The following is a 17,505-nucleotide window of genomic DNA, read 5'->3' on the forward strand; positions in this document are numbered from 1 at the left end:
ACGAAAACACAGTGGGGTGGCTGAGCCAGGCCTTTGCCAGGAAGTGTCTTCACAAGATGCAATGGCACATTCAGGATCTTACCTGGGACATGACTTCTAGTGACCAGCTGTCAGTCATTGTGATGGGCTGGGTTGGGTTAGCAGGGATTTTACTGTCCTTCTCCGAAGGTCTGAGCAGTGTTGGTCCAAAGACAGTGGCAAGATTATGCAGGGACATCTTGTTAACGCCTTCCCTCTCAGCAACCCTGGGAGAAGAAACAATGCACGAGGCAGATCCTCATAAATACCTGAGTTTTACAAATGAGAAACTGAGGCACAATGGTTTAAAAATTTGCCCAAGAGAAAAGCCTTCAGCAGAAACACAAGTAAACCCCAGATTTCCTGGATTTTAATCCAGAACCTCAGTCACAAGATGATCTTTCATGTCTCCAGGAACAGTCTCTGGTGTGTTCAACATACATATGCAAATCAATACATTGGGCAGGTATTAAGCCAGCTTATTGATTAATATCAAATGCATGGAAATACCTTTTCACAGTTGAAACCATATTACACAGACAAGATCAGAAAGACTTGACTGAACAAGGAACTGACAAGAGCATTTAGGCAAAGTGCTATCTATTTTAAAAACAGATTATATTGGATTTCAGACACCTTTTGAGACAAGGCTCACCAGACCTTAAACATGGCCAAAGCTTCATGACTTACACAAAGATCTTTCCAGACCTTTGGATCCAGATGCAGGTGCAGTTTTGCAGAGACATTGCAGCAGGAATTTGCATTTGCACTAGATAAGCCCTGACTCTTTTGTTACCCCTTTCCTCCAGTTCTAATCCTTTTTCAGTATGAGTGGGAATGGAATTCAGGATTTACTGCCTCACTAAGTGAGTATGAGACAATAGTTATCTGATGAGCATTCACAGCAGATCAGCAAATGCTTCTTCATTTGTGTGATTCAGCACAAATTTAAGGAAAAGGCTCCTCTTTTCAAAATAACAATGCTTTACACATTAAATGCAAGTCTCAAGGAACAACATATTACCTTTTTAAATGGTCCAAAAGGAAAAGGAATGTCACAAGGTTGGGTTCTGGAAGCGACAGCAACAAATTCAGCATACAGCTTTCCTTTGCAACAGGATCTGAAAGTGCTGTAAGACAGAGAACAAAACATCACCCCAGGCAGTGAGTGAGGATCTGACTGACTGTGCCACCTCCCAGACCAGCCCATAGGGATGGGCCTGGATGGACTGTGGTTACATCATAGGCTGGAATGAAGGTCAGAGTTGCACATCAATATCCCTTTATTTCATAAATGCATAGAGGCTATTTTTCTCTCAAGCAGTTCAAGTGCTTTCAGACTTTCAATCATTGATGTCTTTCCCCTGTATCAAGGTAAGACAGGGTACACCCCCCTCCCCTCCAAAGGGGGCCTCCCTGGAAGCCTGACTGGGCAGCCAGCCTGCACAGCCCCAGCAGGCAGGCTGGCATCCTGTTCTGAACCCATCCTTCAGAAACCTGGGCTTTTCCAGCCTGCAATCCAGCGTGGCAGGCGCCCATACTCCGCCAGGTGGGAAGGCGCTGTCGTTCCAACGCTCCATTCTGAGCTCTGTTCCACAACCCTCACAGCTTGCTCAGGCTTCTGTCCAACACTACCAATTGTGTTGCTCCAGGAGCAGCCTCCTCCTGAAGAGTTTCCATCCTCAAGTGTTCCCTCTGCTGCTACCCACCGATGCCCTCGGCGAAGTTGGGGTACAGCTCGTCCGTGAACAGGGGCTCGGGCAGCTCGCGGAAGTACAGCTTGAGGGTGCCCGCGATGGCATTGACGTCCATCTCGCTCATCATCACCGACACGTCCTTGTTGTCTGAAAGAGGGCAGAGCAGGGGCAGGGTAAAGGAGCTGCTGGCCTTGCATTCCTTTTTTTCTTCGCTTTGGGTCTGTTTATCCTTTGTCTTTGCCCAAATAGCTGAGAGTTTTCCTGTTTACATTTCCCCAGATTAAATGAGCAACCTTCTGACTGCAAATGGCTTTACATCAAGTCAAGAGAACGTCACACTCCCAAGTTGCTGTGCTGTGCCTGGTCTGAACAAGCCCTGCTTGACTGTATTTTATATGCATTTCGACTTTTGTTAGTGACAACAGTTGTTATTCCAATTCCCTGCTTCTAACAGCCTGGAATAACAGACTCTGAGGTCTCTAACTCCCCACTGAGTGTAGCTAAAGCAATTCAGGGCTCACATTTCACTTTTGTTACTATTAGGAACAATAAACCACCCCCTTTCCCTAAAACAAACACCAACAAGCAGAGCCAACACTGGTTTAATGGAATTTAGCGTAAAACAGCATTTAACAGAAATGAAAAAAGTTGGTTTTCTATCTGTGAAAGACCCTTATTGCACCAGTGGAGATTCAGCAGATGTTTTGGTAGCTTAGGGGGATTGAAAAGAAAATCCAAGACGGAAAATATTTCACTTAAGAAGTGAAGGAAAAGTGCAGGGAGGGTGAATTTGGGCAACTGGCACAGGCCTCATGACTGCTTGACTAAAAAGAGAGCTGGAGTGTGGCTTGAGCAGTTCTTGGACCATCACGTGGAGGCTGGAAGTAAGGCAGAATTTCACTTTTTGTACCTCAACAATTCAGAGGTGTTTCACCTGCCTGATCTTGGATGCCTTTTGGGACACACAGGCTGTTGTTTTAAATGCAGCACCTGTAAGGAGCCCTTTTCTGCTCCAGATCAAAGAAAGCTTTGCAAATGTCAAATTATGTAATTTTACAGCCTATGCACATCAGTCTAGACAGAGTTAAGAAGAGAACTCAGGAGCCCTGACCATCCAACCCCAGCTTCATAAATACCCCTCACAGTCAACCTTAGAATATCTTTTTTGCTGGCTTCCTTTCACAAAACATTCTTAATTTTAAGGACTTCTATTAATTTGGAGACCTCAGGACAGTGAGGAAATTATGACTCCCGATTGCTGACGTTTCCCCTGAGAAAGGTGTCTGTCATTTCCAAAGATTTGGCAAGGCAGGTAAGCCCACCATTTCATGTCTGCTGGGAAGAATAACAAAAGCATGATTTGGAACAAGGATCTATTCTGTTGTGTGTCTGAAGTTATATCAGTAGCTGAAGGATATTAATAAAATATGCAGCCAGGGTTAAAATGATTCTCCTTGTGCAAGGATCTCTACCTCTCAATGCTTCTTGGGGAACATAAGATTAAAAATAGCAGAGCCTCCTGACAGGGAGCTCAGGCAGGTTCTCGCAGAGCAAAGGAGAACATCAGGCACAAATACTTACTGACATCAAAGGCAGCTTTCAGAGCCTGGATGTCCGTTGCAACCCCAGAGACTCGGTAGATTCCCACCTCCTCCATCCCGCGCCGCTCGATCTCCTCCACGCACTGCCGCACTATGTAAGGCACCTTCGACCTCTCTCTCCTTCAAAAAGCCAGAGAGACAAGTTCAGCACAGCCCAGGCCCTCAGTGCCTGTTCCCCCAGCCAGCCAGGCTGGCTAAAACCACCCCAACATTTCACTGTGCAAACCTCTTCTGGAAAATGGGGTGGAAGGAAGTCTGAGCAGGCAACCAGGACTGAGCTGAAAAACTCCTTTAAAACTGGAGAGGGTTTTCTGACTGTCTCAGCCTGGTTTCCCTGAGCACTTGAGCTTCTGGCCAGGTCCCCGTGCCTCTAGAGCCTGTGACTCTGCCCAGGTTATCAGAGGATTCCCAAACATTCCTTGGATACATAGCAACTTGGTTGCCTTCAAATTAATACAATTCCATAGAGAGGAAATACAACACTTCCCAAATCGTGTAACAGAACAAACAGGTTTCTGCTGGCAAATGATTCACGACAAAAGATCAGGGGTTAAAATAATACAACAGGATCCAAGGACCTTGAACATTTTTGATTATGGAAAGGAAACATCACTGTTCAGTGGCTCTGGAAATTTGTGACCATGTCAGCTAAGTACAGAGAAGGCAAGGGCAAGAGGGATTTCCGGAATTCAGAGAAGCTGTCAGTAAACACCCTGGGTCCCACAGCCTGTGTGCACACTGCTTTTTTCCCCTACAAAAAATGAAGCTGGGAGCACACAGAGCATCTCCTGTCTGCAGCCACATCTGCCCACTGCACGAGTGGAGCGGGCTGGACTGCCACACCCCTCGGGGGGCACAGGCAGGTGCACCCCATTGGCCAGTTGCCTTTCTGCAAAACAACGGGGAGAAATGTGACCCCTGAGCTCACTTGGTGACAATGGCAATCTTGACCCCAAACACGCCGGTCTGTTTGCGGGACGGCATCCTTTTGAGGCTGAACTCCCGGCTGGTGAACTTCACCGACAGCTTCACCTCAACCTGAACAACACAGAGCAGACGGCACTTTTTAAACATTTTATTTTATTTTCCCCATGCTGCAATGAAGAGCAAAGAAATAAAGCCCATGGGAGGTACAGAAGCAGAGCTGATTTCTGTTTGCTGCACTTACCCCATTCATGGAGATGACCGTGCGCTGCCAGTCTTTGTCCTGCAGTGCCTGTGGGTCCAGCTGAAAAACAGAAGTTACCCGTGAGCTGAAAACAGACTTCAGAGAAACCAGCCAGCCTGGAAGGCTTCTGCAAGTGAGCAGGGCACCATCACTTTTAACATGTTATTTCTTGTCCCCAGGAAAACACACACTCCAAGGTTTTCCCAGTTTCAGATAATGAGATGCTCAGATATTGTGTGGATCTCTAAGCAGGGCTGAGGAGGACTCACATACATGAAAAAATCCAGCAACATGTGTGCAGTGTCTGCTCAACAACAAAGGCAACCTCAGTGAGCACGGTCAATGTTTGAATGGCAACAACCTGAGTTTTCACACTGCATTCATGGCTGTGGCACACACAGAGGCACATGGACAGCCAAAATCGTCCCATCCCACAGGGTCAGGAGTCAGAGAAAGGGAGGAGAGATTTCTGAAATAACTCTGATTTGAAACAGAGAAACTCTCTCCCACTGCAGTTTTCTACAGACAGGTGAGGTTGGGTGAGTGTGAAATTACTGCACTGAAATAAAAAGCCAGGCTGGAGAACTTCATAGCTTTTGGCTACAGAGCCAACAACTTCCAAGAAGGACTGAATTCAAAAGACATAATGACCTTAAGAGTGAGATCAAGGAAGAGAAATACAAAGTGATCCATACACAGGCAAGTAACTTTAAACAAACCAAACTTCTGTCAGGATCCGACAGAGGAGAAAGGGAGAAAATCGGCCCAGAAATCATGGAAAGTTGTTCTCCTTCAACCTGCCTAGTCCTTTTCATTTCTATCTGAGAATGGAGGCAGGAAGAACACCTGACCCTGCTGCTGGAAGAATTCATTAAACAGAACCAAGTTCCAATCTCCCATTTTCAGCTTTGCTTGATCTCGAGTGGACAGTTGTGAGGCTGGGGAGTGACTGACTCGAGTGCTCAAACATCACCCAGCAATTCCAACAATGGCTGGGAGAGCCCAAGCACATCCAAACCCAGCTCCAGGGAGACTGGCAAGAGAGAGTAAAGAGCTGCCTGCACTGGGACTGGATCAGCAATCAGAACCAGCCAAAGTAGGGAATTTGGTGCCTCCTGAGACGGCTTTGTAGCACTTGGCTCTGGAACACTGAGGCACAGTAAGACCAGGACAGGCAACTGCAGTAGCCTCTGTCTTGAGTTTACTGCTGTCAGCAAACACACCCTCGGCAACCAAAGGTACTTTGCAGCACAGCTCCCTCCTCTCACAGAGCCTGTGCAGAGACAGGGTGCTCTGGCAGGTGAGAGAAATGCTCAAACAACAGCAGCTGCAGGAAATTCTGGGAGATCTGAGACAATCACGGTCACAGCCTTTCAGAACATCAGCAGAGCAGCCCAGTGCTGCTGACAGCTACAGAGACAAGTGCCCCCATGCCCTTCCCCAAAGAAAGACAACCAGCAGAGAGGAAAGTTTCACACTGCAGAGACCCCAAGCAGCAACAGAACAAGCAAGTGAGGCCAACCTTGTGCCTGCGCACTCTGTCACGGACGTGAGCCCACAGCGGGACGCTGCCGGCACACACCTGCTTCCCTGGGGAATTGGACCGGCTCCTGCAGGTGCAACTCCGCCAGAAATTCCTGAAGACCCCTTGTAAGGAATAGTCAGTAACCAGTAGCTCCCACATCCTGGGACTGCACAAAGGTCCAGGAGGCCAATGGGCAGCAGTGCTTGGCTCCAGTGGCTCAGCAAACCCAAACTGCAGCTCCTGCCAGGGGGGTTCGCTTTTAACTCCGGCGGAACAGATCCGCCCCCGCCTGTGTGGCTGGCCAAGGTCCCCACGAGCTGGCCAGAGTCTAGGCTGTTCTTCCTTCAACTTCCGTGCTGGAAGTTTGGTTTCTTTCAACAACTGCATTCTTTCCCAGAATCAAGAGGAAACCATTTCTGAAGTGACTGGTTTCCTATGGAGGACAACCATGCTCAGTATTCCTGAAAGCTTCATCTCCATCTGCCTAAAAAGTTATCTGGTTAAGTTGCCAAAATGGCCCTGCTGATGGACACAGTCACAGCCAATCCTCCTCCTCGGAAGCAGTTTTCCATATGTTTTTAGAACGGAGTCACCGAAAGTGTATTATTTATAGCAGGGAGAGACTGCTTAAGACTGAAGAGGAGGGAGGGTTTTGAATATTTGCCAAAAACGTTAGAGTCCAGCAGAATCCAGTTACAGTTTATTTAAGCTAACAGGTATTACTGGTTATGTCTCAGTACTGACCAGGGAACTCCTGCCACTGCACAAAGTGAAAGCAAGTAAATAGCTGTTAAAAAATACGAGCCAAACACCAGCCTGCTCTGTCTCAAGAGTGACTTTCACATGGCTGCAAAGGACAAGCAGAAGCAGAGTGCTGGAGCTGAAAGCTCACAGAGACTTCACCCTGCTGAGCAAGGCCTGTGGACGTACCTGAGTGTCTCTGCTGCTGCCTCTTGCTCCCTTCTCCCTGAACTTTGCTGCGGGGCTGGCAGGACTCCTGCCCTCCCCACCTGCTGTTTGATTCCTGCTGGAGAACAGCTGGTACTGAATGGAGCCAGGGAGAACAGGCACCAGGGCTGGCTGACCCGAGCCAACCCTGCATAACTCACTGGCAATAACAGCAATTAAGAAAAAAAAAATCCCCCCCAAGGTGCTTTTTAAATAACAAAACAAAATGATGGAAGCTATTAAAAGAGCAAAGCTTGAATAAGGTCTCAGCAACACTGAGCGAGACAGGAAGATCAGGTCTAACAGTCTGATAAGTCACAGTAGGAAACAGTCAACAGGAAACCAAGAACGTCATTGAGACTTTGAGCTTCAGTCCTGGACCCAACTGATGACTGACCTTCTGGGGCCAGCAAGAGCAACAGAGCAGCTGGAGCAGGAGGTACAGAGCACACTGAGCACAAAGAGCTAGCAAGAGAGATGCTCCAGCACAGAGAGCCTGTGACAAATGGGGTCATGCTGTCTTCTGGCCTGATTAGGAAATCACTGACCTGGAAGAAAGAACATGGAGTAGAAGAATGCAATCCCCAGCCAGTGTGGCAAAGGGAGGCAGCTCCCAGCGAGCTGTGCCAGCTCAGGCAGGGGAGGCCCTGTGCAATGGCTGCCTCTGCATCTGACAGTGACATTTACTGCCCCTCTACACAGCTCCTTCAAACAGTGCCTTGGTTGGAATGACAAAAGCACCTGTGCCATCTCCACTGAAACAGAACCATTGTGTTGTTTCCCTGCCCTGTGCAAATAGGACAGACTTGCTAAACCCCTCACAGACTGTACTGCAGGGGCTTGTTTGCACAGTCCCCACCAAGAGCTCGTGCTGCACAGGAAAATACAAACCAACCAGTTTGTCTGCTTGCTGCTTCCTCCCCTGTAGCCTGTTCCCCGGTATTTGTGGTGGCAAGCTGTAGCCCTAAATTCACTAATTAATTAAGCCAACACCTCTCTGTATCCTGCCCAAAACACAACAGAACAAAGCAGCTCAGCACCACAGGGGGGTTCTGAGTGCAGGTCTCTGGCCCTTGTAGCAGCTCAGCACTGAATTCAGACAGGGCACTGCAGTCAGAGAGCAGAGCAGAGCGGTGAGGACCTGGGAAAAGGCAAACTGGGGGTGCTGGTCTGGCAAATCCAAGCCAGGCACTATGAAGGATGTCTGTGCTTTGCCTTAGGAAACCATCACAGGGAGCTTGATGATTATTTCTTTTTCCCCAGAGAGAAAAGCAAACATATAGAAAGAGGAAAAAACAAAGAAGCCTAAGTAGAAATGAAAGAGCAAGGACTGAGGAAACATTAAGGTTACTGTTTTTCATCTATTCGTTCACATTACTTCTTCCCTTTATTAAATCTCCTGGCAACTTTACACTCCATCAATTTTGAATTGTAACTGATGTGACATACATGCTGTCAGAGTTCTCACTGCTGCTGGAAACTCCCAGTTCAGCCATAACCCCATTCTTCTCACAGCTCCCCACTGACAGGTTAATCTTTCCCACCATCACCCTTTAGCCATGACCCATTGCCTTCTTCATTTCCCCCCTATTTTCATTGCTGGGACACTGTTCTGCTTGAGCAAACTGCTTAAACGAACTCAAGGGTGTAAAGGGTTTCTGAGTTGACACTTGGGAGGTACAGCAGGGAAAACATGGTTTACATGGAAAACAACTTAGTGCCTGAAATAGCCATGGGCACTGCTATGAGACATCCCAGATAATTAAGCAGATAAGAGTGATTGTTTTGCAAGGCAACAGAGGAATGGTGTTGCACTTCTTCCACAGAATGACTGATCTATGGTCACATCCTCCCTGATTTTCCAGCACTGCTGTGAGAGAGAAGGAAATATTCTGCCTGAGCTGATCATGCAGAAAAAAGAAAAACAACAAAGGAAACAGCATTTCTAGGAGGCACCAACGGGAGGAGCCGGATCCCAGGGTGAAGTATCAGTTTACTCATGCAGTCTGTTCCCAGGGCAGCCGTGCTGACCTATGTGCCCACTAAGATGCAGTCTCAGGACCAAACAAAGGCTGCTACACTCAAAACAGGGGGATGTGTCTGCCACGTGAAGTGCAAAATTCAAAGAGCAAAAGGGGCAACCCAAGGGTCAAAGATGGATTGCAAGGTAACAGCAGAAAGAAAATTCGCCAGGGTGTTCACACTGAGAGGAGCTGATGCTGACAGCTGAACTAAGCCTCAGGGCCTCCTATAAAATGATGGTCATTCCTTCCTGCCCCAAGTCTCCCAATAATTTCAGTTGCACAGTGTAGCCAGGAATGGTGTTTCTCATGCCTGAGGTGCAGCAGAAGCCCCCAGCCATGTGTGGCCATCCAACACTACACACCCAGCGCTGCCGTGCCCACAGGGCTGCTGAGGAATTCACTCCTACATTTCCAGGACGTCCCCCAATTTTAAAACCTCATTGTTTTACTTTTCAGGGATAAAACTTGCAGGTTGGCAAGGAAAGAAGCAGCTCTTGCCTGTGGCTATAGATACAGGTAAATAAAATATTTCATTGGAAAAGAAAATATGAGCAATGGAAGCTACTAAAATTGCTGCCCATTCCTGGAAACTTGTGACCACATGGACCAATTTCCAGTCTTCCTTTCTCCAGTGCCATAATGTAACGGAGAGATTTAATAAACATTTTCACAGCCAAGACAGTCCTTGTCTCCTTGATGCATTGTCTTCATCACTGAAGCTCAGAGAATTTGGTGAGTCAGAATTCCCAGTAGTGGGAAGTTGCATACTTACAATAATACATGGCTTAACAATACACTGCAATTTAGCCAAGACAGAAATTCCTCTGCTTTTATCAACAGGAGGATGCAGGCACTCATGTTCCCAGAGTTTTTAACTAAAGGGAATTTATGGAAAAGAAGTCTTACTTCAGCTTTACAGATCTTGCCTTTTAACAGACAGACTTCGGCTGACTGACGACAGTGCAACAAAAACAACAACAAACCAGAAAGCCCAGGATAAACTACCAACTCTAAAGTAAACAAAATTTGATGTAAAAGCACCTGGAGAATCCTAAAAGAAAATAACTATAAACCCAGTGATTGAAAAATGCTTTAACACAGCATTTACACAGCCAGCCTTCAGCCACAGGCTGCCATCTGATTTTGTTGTTGCATTATTATGGTTTCTTAATCGAGAAATGGTGTTTACTTTAAAAATAAAACTAAGCCAAAGTAAAACCTTTAATAATTTTTATCAATCCAAAATCTTACCAGACTGTCTTATGACTTCTCTTTGCAGTTATTCAACAGTGTTTAAAATTTGTGTGATGGAACAGAAATCACTGAGAATTAAGAGGATGCTCTGGCAGTTCACCAAATTTCTTTACAAATTGTAAAGGGGATGTACAGAAAGCAAGAGAAATTTTGCATGTGCCTTTTATGATATAACAGAATGCAACATTTGCACATGAATAAAAAACATTTTTATTGAATTTTTTCCATTTTTAAACCTTCCCAGTGTTTAGCTTTTTCTAAAAGAATCAAGATATAATTAATATGCAAGTGTCACCAGAGAGTATTTTTACTTATTTTAATATAAAATGTATTAACAGAATATGCCATTGCTGTGCAGAAAAATGCCCACTCCTGTATGAAGAAAAAAATTACTTAAAATTTAAAAGATTTGATTTGGTTTTAAAATCTTTCTATGTAAAATATTTGTAGGATTTAGTGGGTCAGTGATTTCAGGGTTCTCTGTTATAAGCACACAAATCCCCGGGGCATTTCAGGGCTGCAAACTTGCTCTTTTGTAGTTGCTCATCTCCATGGAAAATAACCTTTGTTAGCAGGAGGGACACAGATTTCTGGTCGGCCTGAGACACACACAGGAGACACCCTGTGCTGGCATTTATTGATTTGTACACCAGCTCCCTTCCAAATCCCACCAGGCATTTGAGACAAAAGCTCTCCCTGTGACACGTGGCAGCCTCGGGCTGCAAGGAGGGAGGGAAGGGAAAGCCCTGATGGGAGTCATTTGGCCAGTGAACCCTGGCAGAGCAATGGGATCCCACAGGCTGCCCTCAATCCCAGCTGTTCTGCAATCCCAACCATCGCTCCAGTGCTAGGGAGAGGGACAGGCACTGGTACACGGAGGGGAATGGGGAGATCTCTGAGCATCCCAGAGAGACAAAGGTATCTGGGCAGGGTCTCTGCTCTGTACAACAGCCACTCCAGCACAAAGAATGTGCCCTCAGAGCAGCCATTTAAACACCCCCCTGAAGTTGTGGACAGACACAGAACAAGAGGGGGAACATATGTTCCTGATGTCATCCTCCATGGATGGCCAGATCGCTCCTACACAGCAGCTCCCCAGGAGCAGCATCCCTTTGCAACCACCACCTCCCCTATTGTATTACAAATTTGCCACACAAAGTGACCCACATGGATTCTCCGCAGTGGAAATCCCCCTGGGATGCCCCCTGCTGTCATGGACACCATGCCCTGGACATGGCAGTTATCAGGACAATAAGCCTGTCCTCCAGGGCCCAGCCAACACATCCATCACTTTCCAGCACATGATTTACAGAGGGGAGAGGATATTCATTACTTCCTCCTGCCACAAATGGAGCATCCTCAGCAGTGCCCAGGGGCAGTGCAGCTCCTGTACTGGGCTGGAAGTTTGGAAGTTAATGGGCAAATGAGAGATCAAAACAAACTTACTTGAAAAAGCAGCTATTCCATAAGGATGCTGAAGAAGGCATAGGGCACAAAGCAAGAGGAAAAAAGCTGCTGCCTTCCTCTCTGTGAGTCACATCGTGTACCTCACTGTCTAGACAAAAATCTTCAATACTTAGACACTCAGAATGCAGGAAAAAAAACCTCCCCGGAGCACTCCAGGATTCAAAAGTCCTGTGATGTTTTGCAGGAAGAGTAGCAGGAATGAGCTCAGCACAGTCTTACCTGGATCTGCCCTTTCCCCATGATTCGATCTGTGCTCTCTCCATCCTCTTTGGTGAGTTTGGTTTTGTTGTAGCACTTTTCATAGCACAGAATCCGCAGTGTCTGTGAGCCCTCCAGCTCTATCTCAAACTCCTGCAGGGCACCAGGACAGGAAAGAGCTATGGATGCATCACAGGAGGACACCAGTCTCATAATAATCAATTTAGTCTCCTTAAAATTCATCAGAAGGGAGCACTTAAGGACTGACCAAAACCTCCTTGCTAATGGAGTTGGTCTAGAAATAAACTGAAATTGTATTTTGTATATATAAGGTGGTCAAATCAGAGACCAAGATGGTTCACTCCTTAGTCAGGTTTCACTGGGTCTCAGCAAAGCATTGTTCAAAGACACAAACTCACCCACCTTCCTTGTAACGAATTTTGCTCACCACCAGTTGCCTGTTAGCAGGCAAAATGTCTATAGCTAATTCTTCCCTCTCTCAACAAATAAACAAAACCACCTCCTTCAACATATTTTCACTTGTGTCTTTAAAAAAATAATCAAACATGCATCTGTTTAAATGATGAAATGCTGGACAAGACTCATTTGTATCAAATTGTTTGTTTAACTACAGCTAATCCAAGAGAAAATCTTCTGCAAGCCCTGACAGCCAAATGAACCTGGCAGGAAAGGGCTTTCTGAGCAGCAGCAAGTGCAGCACAAGTGCTGAGCATGCAGCAAGTTCTTCCATTGGTGGAATTGATGTTTGGCGCATGGAATAAGTCACAGCAAGAAAAATCAAACCTACCTCATTCCAGTTGGGCTCTGTGGTGTCTCTGTAAACTCTAGTTTTGGCCTTATTCACAAAATACCCAAAAGAATCCACCTCTAACGTGCAGTACAAATCTGAGGAGGGGAGACAGCAACAGAAACTTAAAAAGTTTCTAGAATCTCCAAATTCGCATTAATCACTTCCAGGGTGTGTCTTCAGCTCCACCATCTCTGTATTAGTACCAGTAACATCATTCCATACAAATCTCATCATCTGGATCAGCCCAGTTGCCTTTAGGAAGCTGAAGTACCAGCCCAGCTGTATAAACTATGTCAGCACAGACAAGCCCTTCATCTCTATCAAAAATCAGGCATATGCTGTTATCCAATATTCCCCAGATCAATCCACACTGAGCTGAAGGTGTACACCAGTGAGCAATAAACCTTCCCCAGGTAGATACTGGACCCCATCAACACAGTGATTTTCCTAGAACAGCATCAGTGCAGGATCCCTCAGGGAGCAGGTCAGGGGGCAAAAACCTCATTATTTTTACAAAGTGGTTAAACAGGTGGTATTTGGTGCTTCTGAAGAGCTACTAACGAGCTCTTGCTCATTGCCCCATCTGTAAGTTATGTCTTAACTTACAAATGTGGTGTCAGGCAGCAGCTGGGCAGTCAGTGGCTCAGCAGGAGGAAGCCAACAGGGATGTACTCCCAGTGCACTCCTTTCCTCCCTGGACTGCACACTTAGCTTGGATTAGAACAGGATCCCCAGCCACACGGCCAGGTAACCTGGGCAGCTGTTCTAGATTATCCCCATCAGTGTCTGGGAATCACAGTTATTCCTACCAGGGTCCTCCTCGCTCTAGTCTGTCACCTTTTTTGATCCTTCTGTCAAATCATGCCCCTGAATTTTAGCAGCTCTTTCTTCACAACAAAAAATCTGGATGCCAGAGAACGCTTTCCATTCTTCCATTGTAAAACAAAATACAGCTGAAAGAATTCAGTATAAGGGCTGACTTGTTTCTAGAAGAGGTGGGTAATCAGCAAACACTGTTTAAAAACCCAGACTAGGCCTAAAAATAAGTGCTTTATGCTTGACCCTTGATGGTGATCTTTCTGAGAGTTCACAGCAGGAACTTCCAGTTCCCCAAAACCCCTCTCCTCCTCACCATCACCACAGATGCTGCAGCCCTATATCAGTCCATGGCCAGCTGTCCCAGCATATGACTTATCTAACCCCTGTCAGTACCTCTGTGTGTCACAGAACTGCAACTCACTTGAGCTTTGCTTGAATCCTGTGGCAGAGTGGACAATGACATTCAGGAATCCATAGAGACCTGGGGATTCATCATCTGTACAAAAGAGCCAAGGAATTCTGTTACATTCACAGTGGAGCTGAGAGTGATGAGACTGATATTACACAGGTTAATGAGCAGAGGGTAAACTGTCCCTAAGGATGGCAGGAGCACAAAACAGCCATTCTGGCAAGAGAGGAGACTGTTCCAGGAGCACTGTCACCTGCAATCCCTTCTGGCAGTGGGAGGCTTCTACAGTGACATTTCTAGGGTCAGCAAGACAGCATGGAAGAAATTCAAGGTAAAATATAAAGTAAAAATATAAAAGTAAAATATAGAGGCTAAGTCTAGACTAGAGATAAAATAGTAATTTAGTATTGTCTCTGACACAATTTTGGCCAACTAGTGTTCTTCCAAAGGATTTCCAAGCATAGTTCAAAGCTGTCCCAGGTTAGGATTCCACCAGGCACTCCAGTACCTTGCACAACAGCTGCATATAAGGACCATTTAATAGTCAATGAATATATATTGGAGGATGTTGGGGAATATTTTGCTAATTTAGATGTAGCCACATAATGTGGAGCTTGTATTTTTATTGTTGCAGCATTGGGATGACAGACTGTTCTTGTTCCTGCTGCTCTCTCTTGGTATGCCATCATCTCCTTCAACTAAACCACACAAGCTGGTCACACATGGCCTCAGGTTTTGTTTCACAGGGACTCTCGGTTTGTAACTCATCACCAGGCTGCAGTGGGTAGCAAAAAGAACCAGGGGAATTCACAAAAGCAGGCAGGGGAGAGTTTCACTGCAGCTGCACCGTGTGAAAACATAAACCAAAGGTCTTACCTTCCTTATTGATAGTGAGGGGAATGTTGTGGACTGTCTGAAGCTTCACACAGGAGTTTGTCAGCATCTGGAGCTCCACTGATGTGAGTGAGAAGCTTTTAAAGCCTGCCAAGGAGATTCAAAGGGGGAGGAATTCAAATTTAAAGGAGAGGCTGGATGCCTTCTCCCTCATCCAGGGCACACACGGGACAGCTGCTCCCTGGGCAGTGCCCAGTGACAGCACCGAGGTGCTCAGGGCTGTGCTGCTGCTGCAGCCCAGCTCTGCTGAGGGCACACTGAGTTACTGTGGGGAGTAAAAACTCTCAGGAGGGTTCAGAGGAAACAAGGGGAGGTTCTTACTTTCTTGCAAAGCCAAAAAACACCTCTGCCAAAAAAGTAACTAAGTCTCTTTGGACTGGAGCCAGGTAAAAGGGTGCAGCTGTTCCCTGTACCTGGAATTGCAGGTACAGTTGAGCTCTGATCTCTAGGGTAAATGGGAGCATCTCTACCACACTTACTCTGTGTTTTCCCTACACATTCCCTACATGGTGCTGCAAGCAGAAGTCCCCCAAACAACCTCACACGTGCAGAGACAGGAGACATGCTTGTTGTGCTGGGCATTTCAATGCATATCTCTGATTTTGCAGGTTTTTCTCATCCTCTGGACTCCTGCTCTCCAGTAAGATCACAGTATTCGTACCAATAACAGCCGAGGGACACTCACATTTCTTCTGCTGCTCCCGGATATTCTCCCTCCACTCTGCCCTCTCATAGTCCGACGAAATGAGGAACGTGTAACTCTACCCAGGAAAAGAGAAGAAAATAGGGTATGCATCAGTCTGAGGGCTGGCCTGCCTGCTCCCACCATCCTCCAGAGCTAAGTGCTGGATACACTGTCCTGGCACTCCTGCCACTTGTCCTGCATCACAGGCAGGGCTGTGGAAATGATCCTTGGGCAAAGCACCAGCGCTGCCAACACGGACAGTCAGAGCCCCCGAGCCCCACCCTGCCAACAGCAGCCGTGTCCCTGGAGCCATGGGCTCCCATGGCAGCTCTGTGCTGTGCTCACAACACCAGGAACCCCAAAAGCCTCCAGCACAGGCCTAGATACTGGTGCAAGCTGAGGAAGCAGCGACCAGCTCATAGATTGTCACTGAGTAGTAACACAATCTTGTGAGAATCCTTTGCCACGTGCATGGAAAGGCCACGGTGACAGGTCACAGCACTGCCAGAGCAGGGGACACGTACAGATTAGTCACAGCCTTACAGGATGTCATCATAACCCTTGGTACAGCAAGGGCTGGGTGTCTGCTGGTGGGAAAGGGCTTTCAGGACAGACAGTGGAGGCCACGGAGACCTCCTTGTGCAACAGCCAATACAACCCCTCCCACACAGGCCCCCCTGGTCTCGGGCACACTGGGGGTGACGGGATGTCCTCTCACCTTCCCGTTGCGGTTGTGCACCCGGAAGGCCATGTTGGGAGACATCAGCAGTAGGAGGGATTCCTGCTCCGAGAGCTTCTTTTTTAACCTCTCAATGACCTTGCTGCCTTTATTGGCCCTCTGGAGGGTGGGGGAGAGAGGGAGACAGAGGACACATGTCATTCTCCAACATCTATCCCATTTACGCTAAAGGATACTTTAAAATCCACAGTCCCTCCCCTCTGTGAGTAGGGAAATGGCCCCAGGGCAGAAGAAACGCTGTCAACAGGATCCACAGGGCTCCCAGCTGCTCAGGAACATGTTCCTGCAGTACCTCTACACTCACACTCGGCTCTGTTCCCCAACTCCAGCTGTCCCAGATGAAGGTGCAGAGGTGCATGGCCACTGTTCTGCCCAGAGGCTGCAGCAGCATCGTGTCACTGGGCAGCCACAGCACTGCCAGCTCCTCATTAACTAAGGAGACTGAAAGGAACTTCCCTAGAAGCTGCCCAGAACTCTCCCTCTCACCACCCACTGATCCATTTTCATCAGAAGTCAGCTAAAATCAGTTTTTCCTGGATAAAACCCAGTCCCAAACCCAGCCACGTGTATTGTTTGGCAGTGATGCACCACAGCCATGTATCTTAAGACACCTGCACCTGGTGAGTAAGAGGTTTACAAGGAGTGTTCTTCTGAATATCTTCCTTTTTCCAGGAAGCCCTCTCTGAAAGCCAGCCAGGGCAGAGAGGCAGGAGTGGGGGGAATAATCTTGTCACAACACGACCAGTGTTATTCATATCCGGCTCTACACACCAGCAGACCTTCAGTTTTCAAACTCTTATTTCTCTTTTGGGTTCCAGGAATCTAACACCTCTTAGAAAACATGTCTTGCAAGCAAAGAGAAGCCTGGGCCAGAGCCACCATGTCTGTGTCAGACTGTTCAGTCAACATATTTGGTGTTCTTCATATATTTGCTGGTGCTTTGACATCAGTGAAGTAGGAAAAAGATTTAAAAGTATAACTGAGCTTGCAAAAACTGAGGAATACATGGCTTCTGGCCAAAACCACTTGCAGGATCATACTTTAGCAGCCAGAAATTGGCATGTCACACTCCCAGTCCTTCTCATGTCCACAGCATAAGAGCCCTGCCCTGCACAAGGATGCTCAGGGACAGCAGTCACAGGTGGTTTCATGAAGTAGAGGAGCTACTGGGTACAACTACAGGGTGTTTTTGTTTCTGCCTCCTCACAGGGCACCATCATTCAAGCTGTGCATGAGGATGAGCAACGA

At 47.0% G+C, this 17,505-nt stretch overlaps 1 protein-coding gene across 5 annotated transcripts in view; it reads right to left on the bottom strand.

Annotated features, from left to right (window-relative positions):
• The window catches only part of BCR (BCR, RhoGEF and GTPase activating protein), a 101,547-nt gene that overhangs the window by 8,021 nt on the left and 76,021 nt on the right, over window positions 1-17,505 (bottom strand). For 4 of the 5 annotated variants that reach the window (XM_027696769.1, XM_027696767.1, XM_027696770.1 and 1 more), the window contains 12 exons: window positions 16,237-16,356; window positions 15,519-15,594; window positions 14,816-14,920; window positions 13,952-14,026; window positions 12,709-12,806; window positions 11,922-12,053; window positions 4,485-4,544; window positions 4,245-4,354; window positions 3,297-3,436; window positions 1,728-1,862; window positions 1,043-1,148; window positions 83-245 (listed from right to left, as the gene is read on the bottom strand). In XM_027696769.1, the coding sequence (XP_027552570.1) occupies window positions 83-245; window positions 1,043-1,148; window positions 1,728-1,862; window positions 3,297-3,436; window positions 4,245-4,354; window positions 4,485-4,544; window positions 11,922-12,053; window positions 12,709-12,806; window positions 13,952-14,026; window positions 14,816-14,920; window positions 15,519-15,594; window positions 16,237-16,356 (1,320 nt within the window). Of the gene's footprint in view, window positions 1-82; window positions 246-1,042; window positions 1,149-1,727; window positions 1,863-3,296; window positions 3,437-4,244; window positions 4,355-4,484; window positions 4,545-10,399; window positions 10,608-11,921; window positions 12,054-12,708; window positions 12,807-13,951; window positions 14,027-14,815; window positions 14,921-15,518; window positions 15,595-16,236; window positions 16,357-17,505 lie in introns of those variants that run through there. The other variant, XM_027696768.1, reaches the window with a different exon arrangement.

Source organism: Neopelma chrysocephalum, unplaced genomic scaffold (genome assembly GCF_003984885.1).
Source record: "Neopelma chrysocephalum unplaced genomic scaffold, ASM398488v2 Primary Assembly neopelma1_116, whole genome shotgun sequence".
NCBI lineage: Eukaryota > Metazoa > Chordata > Aves > Passeriformes > Pipridae > Neopelma > Neopelma chrysocephalum.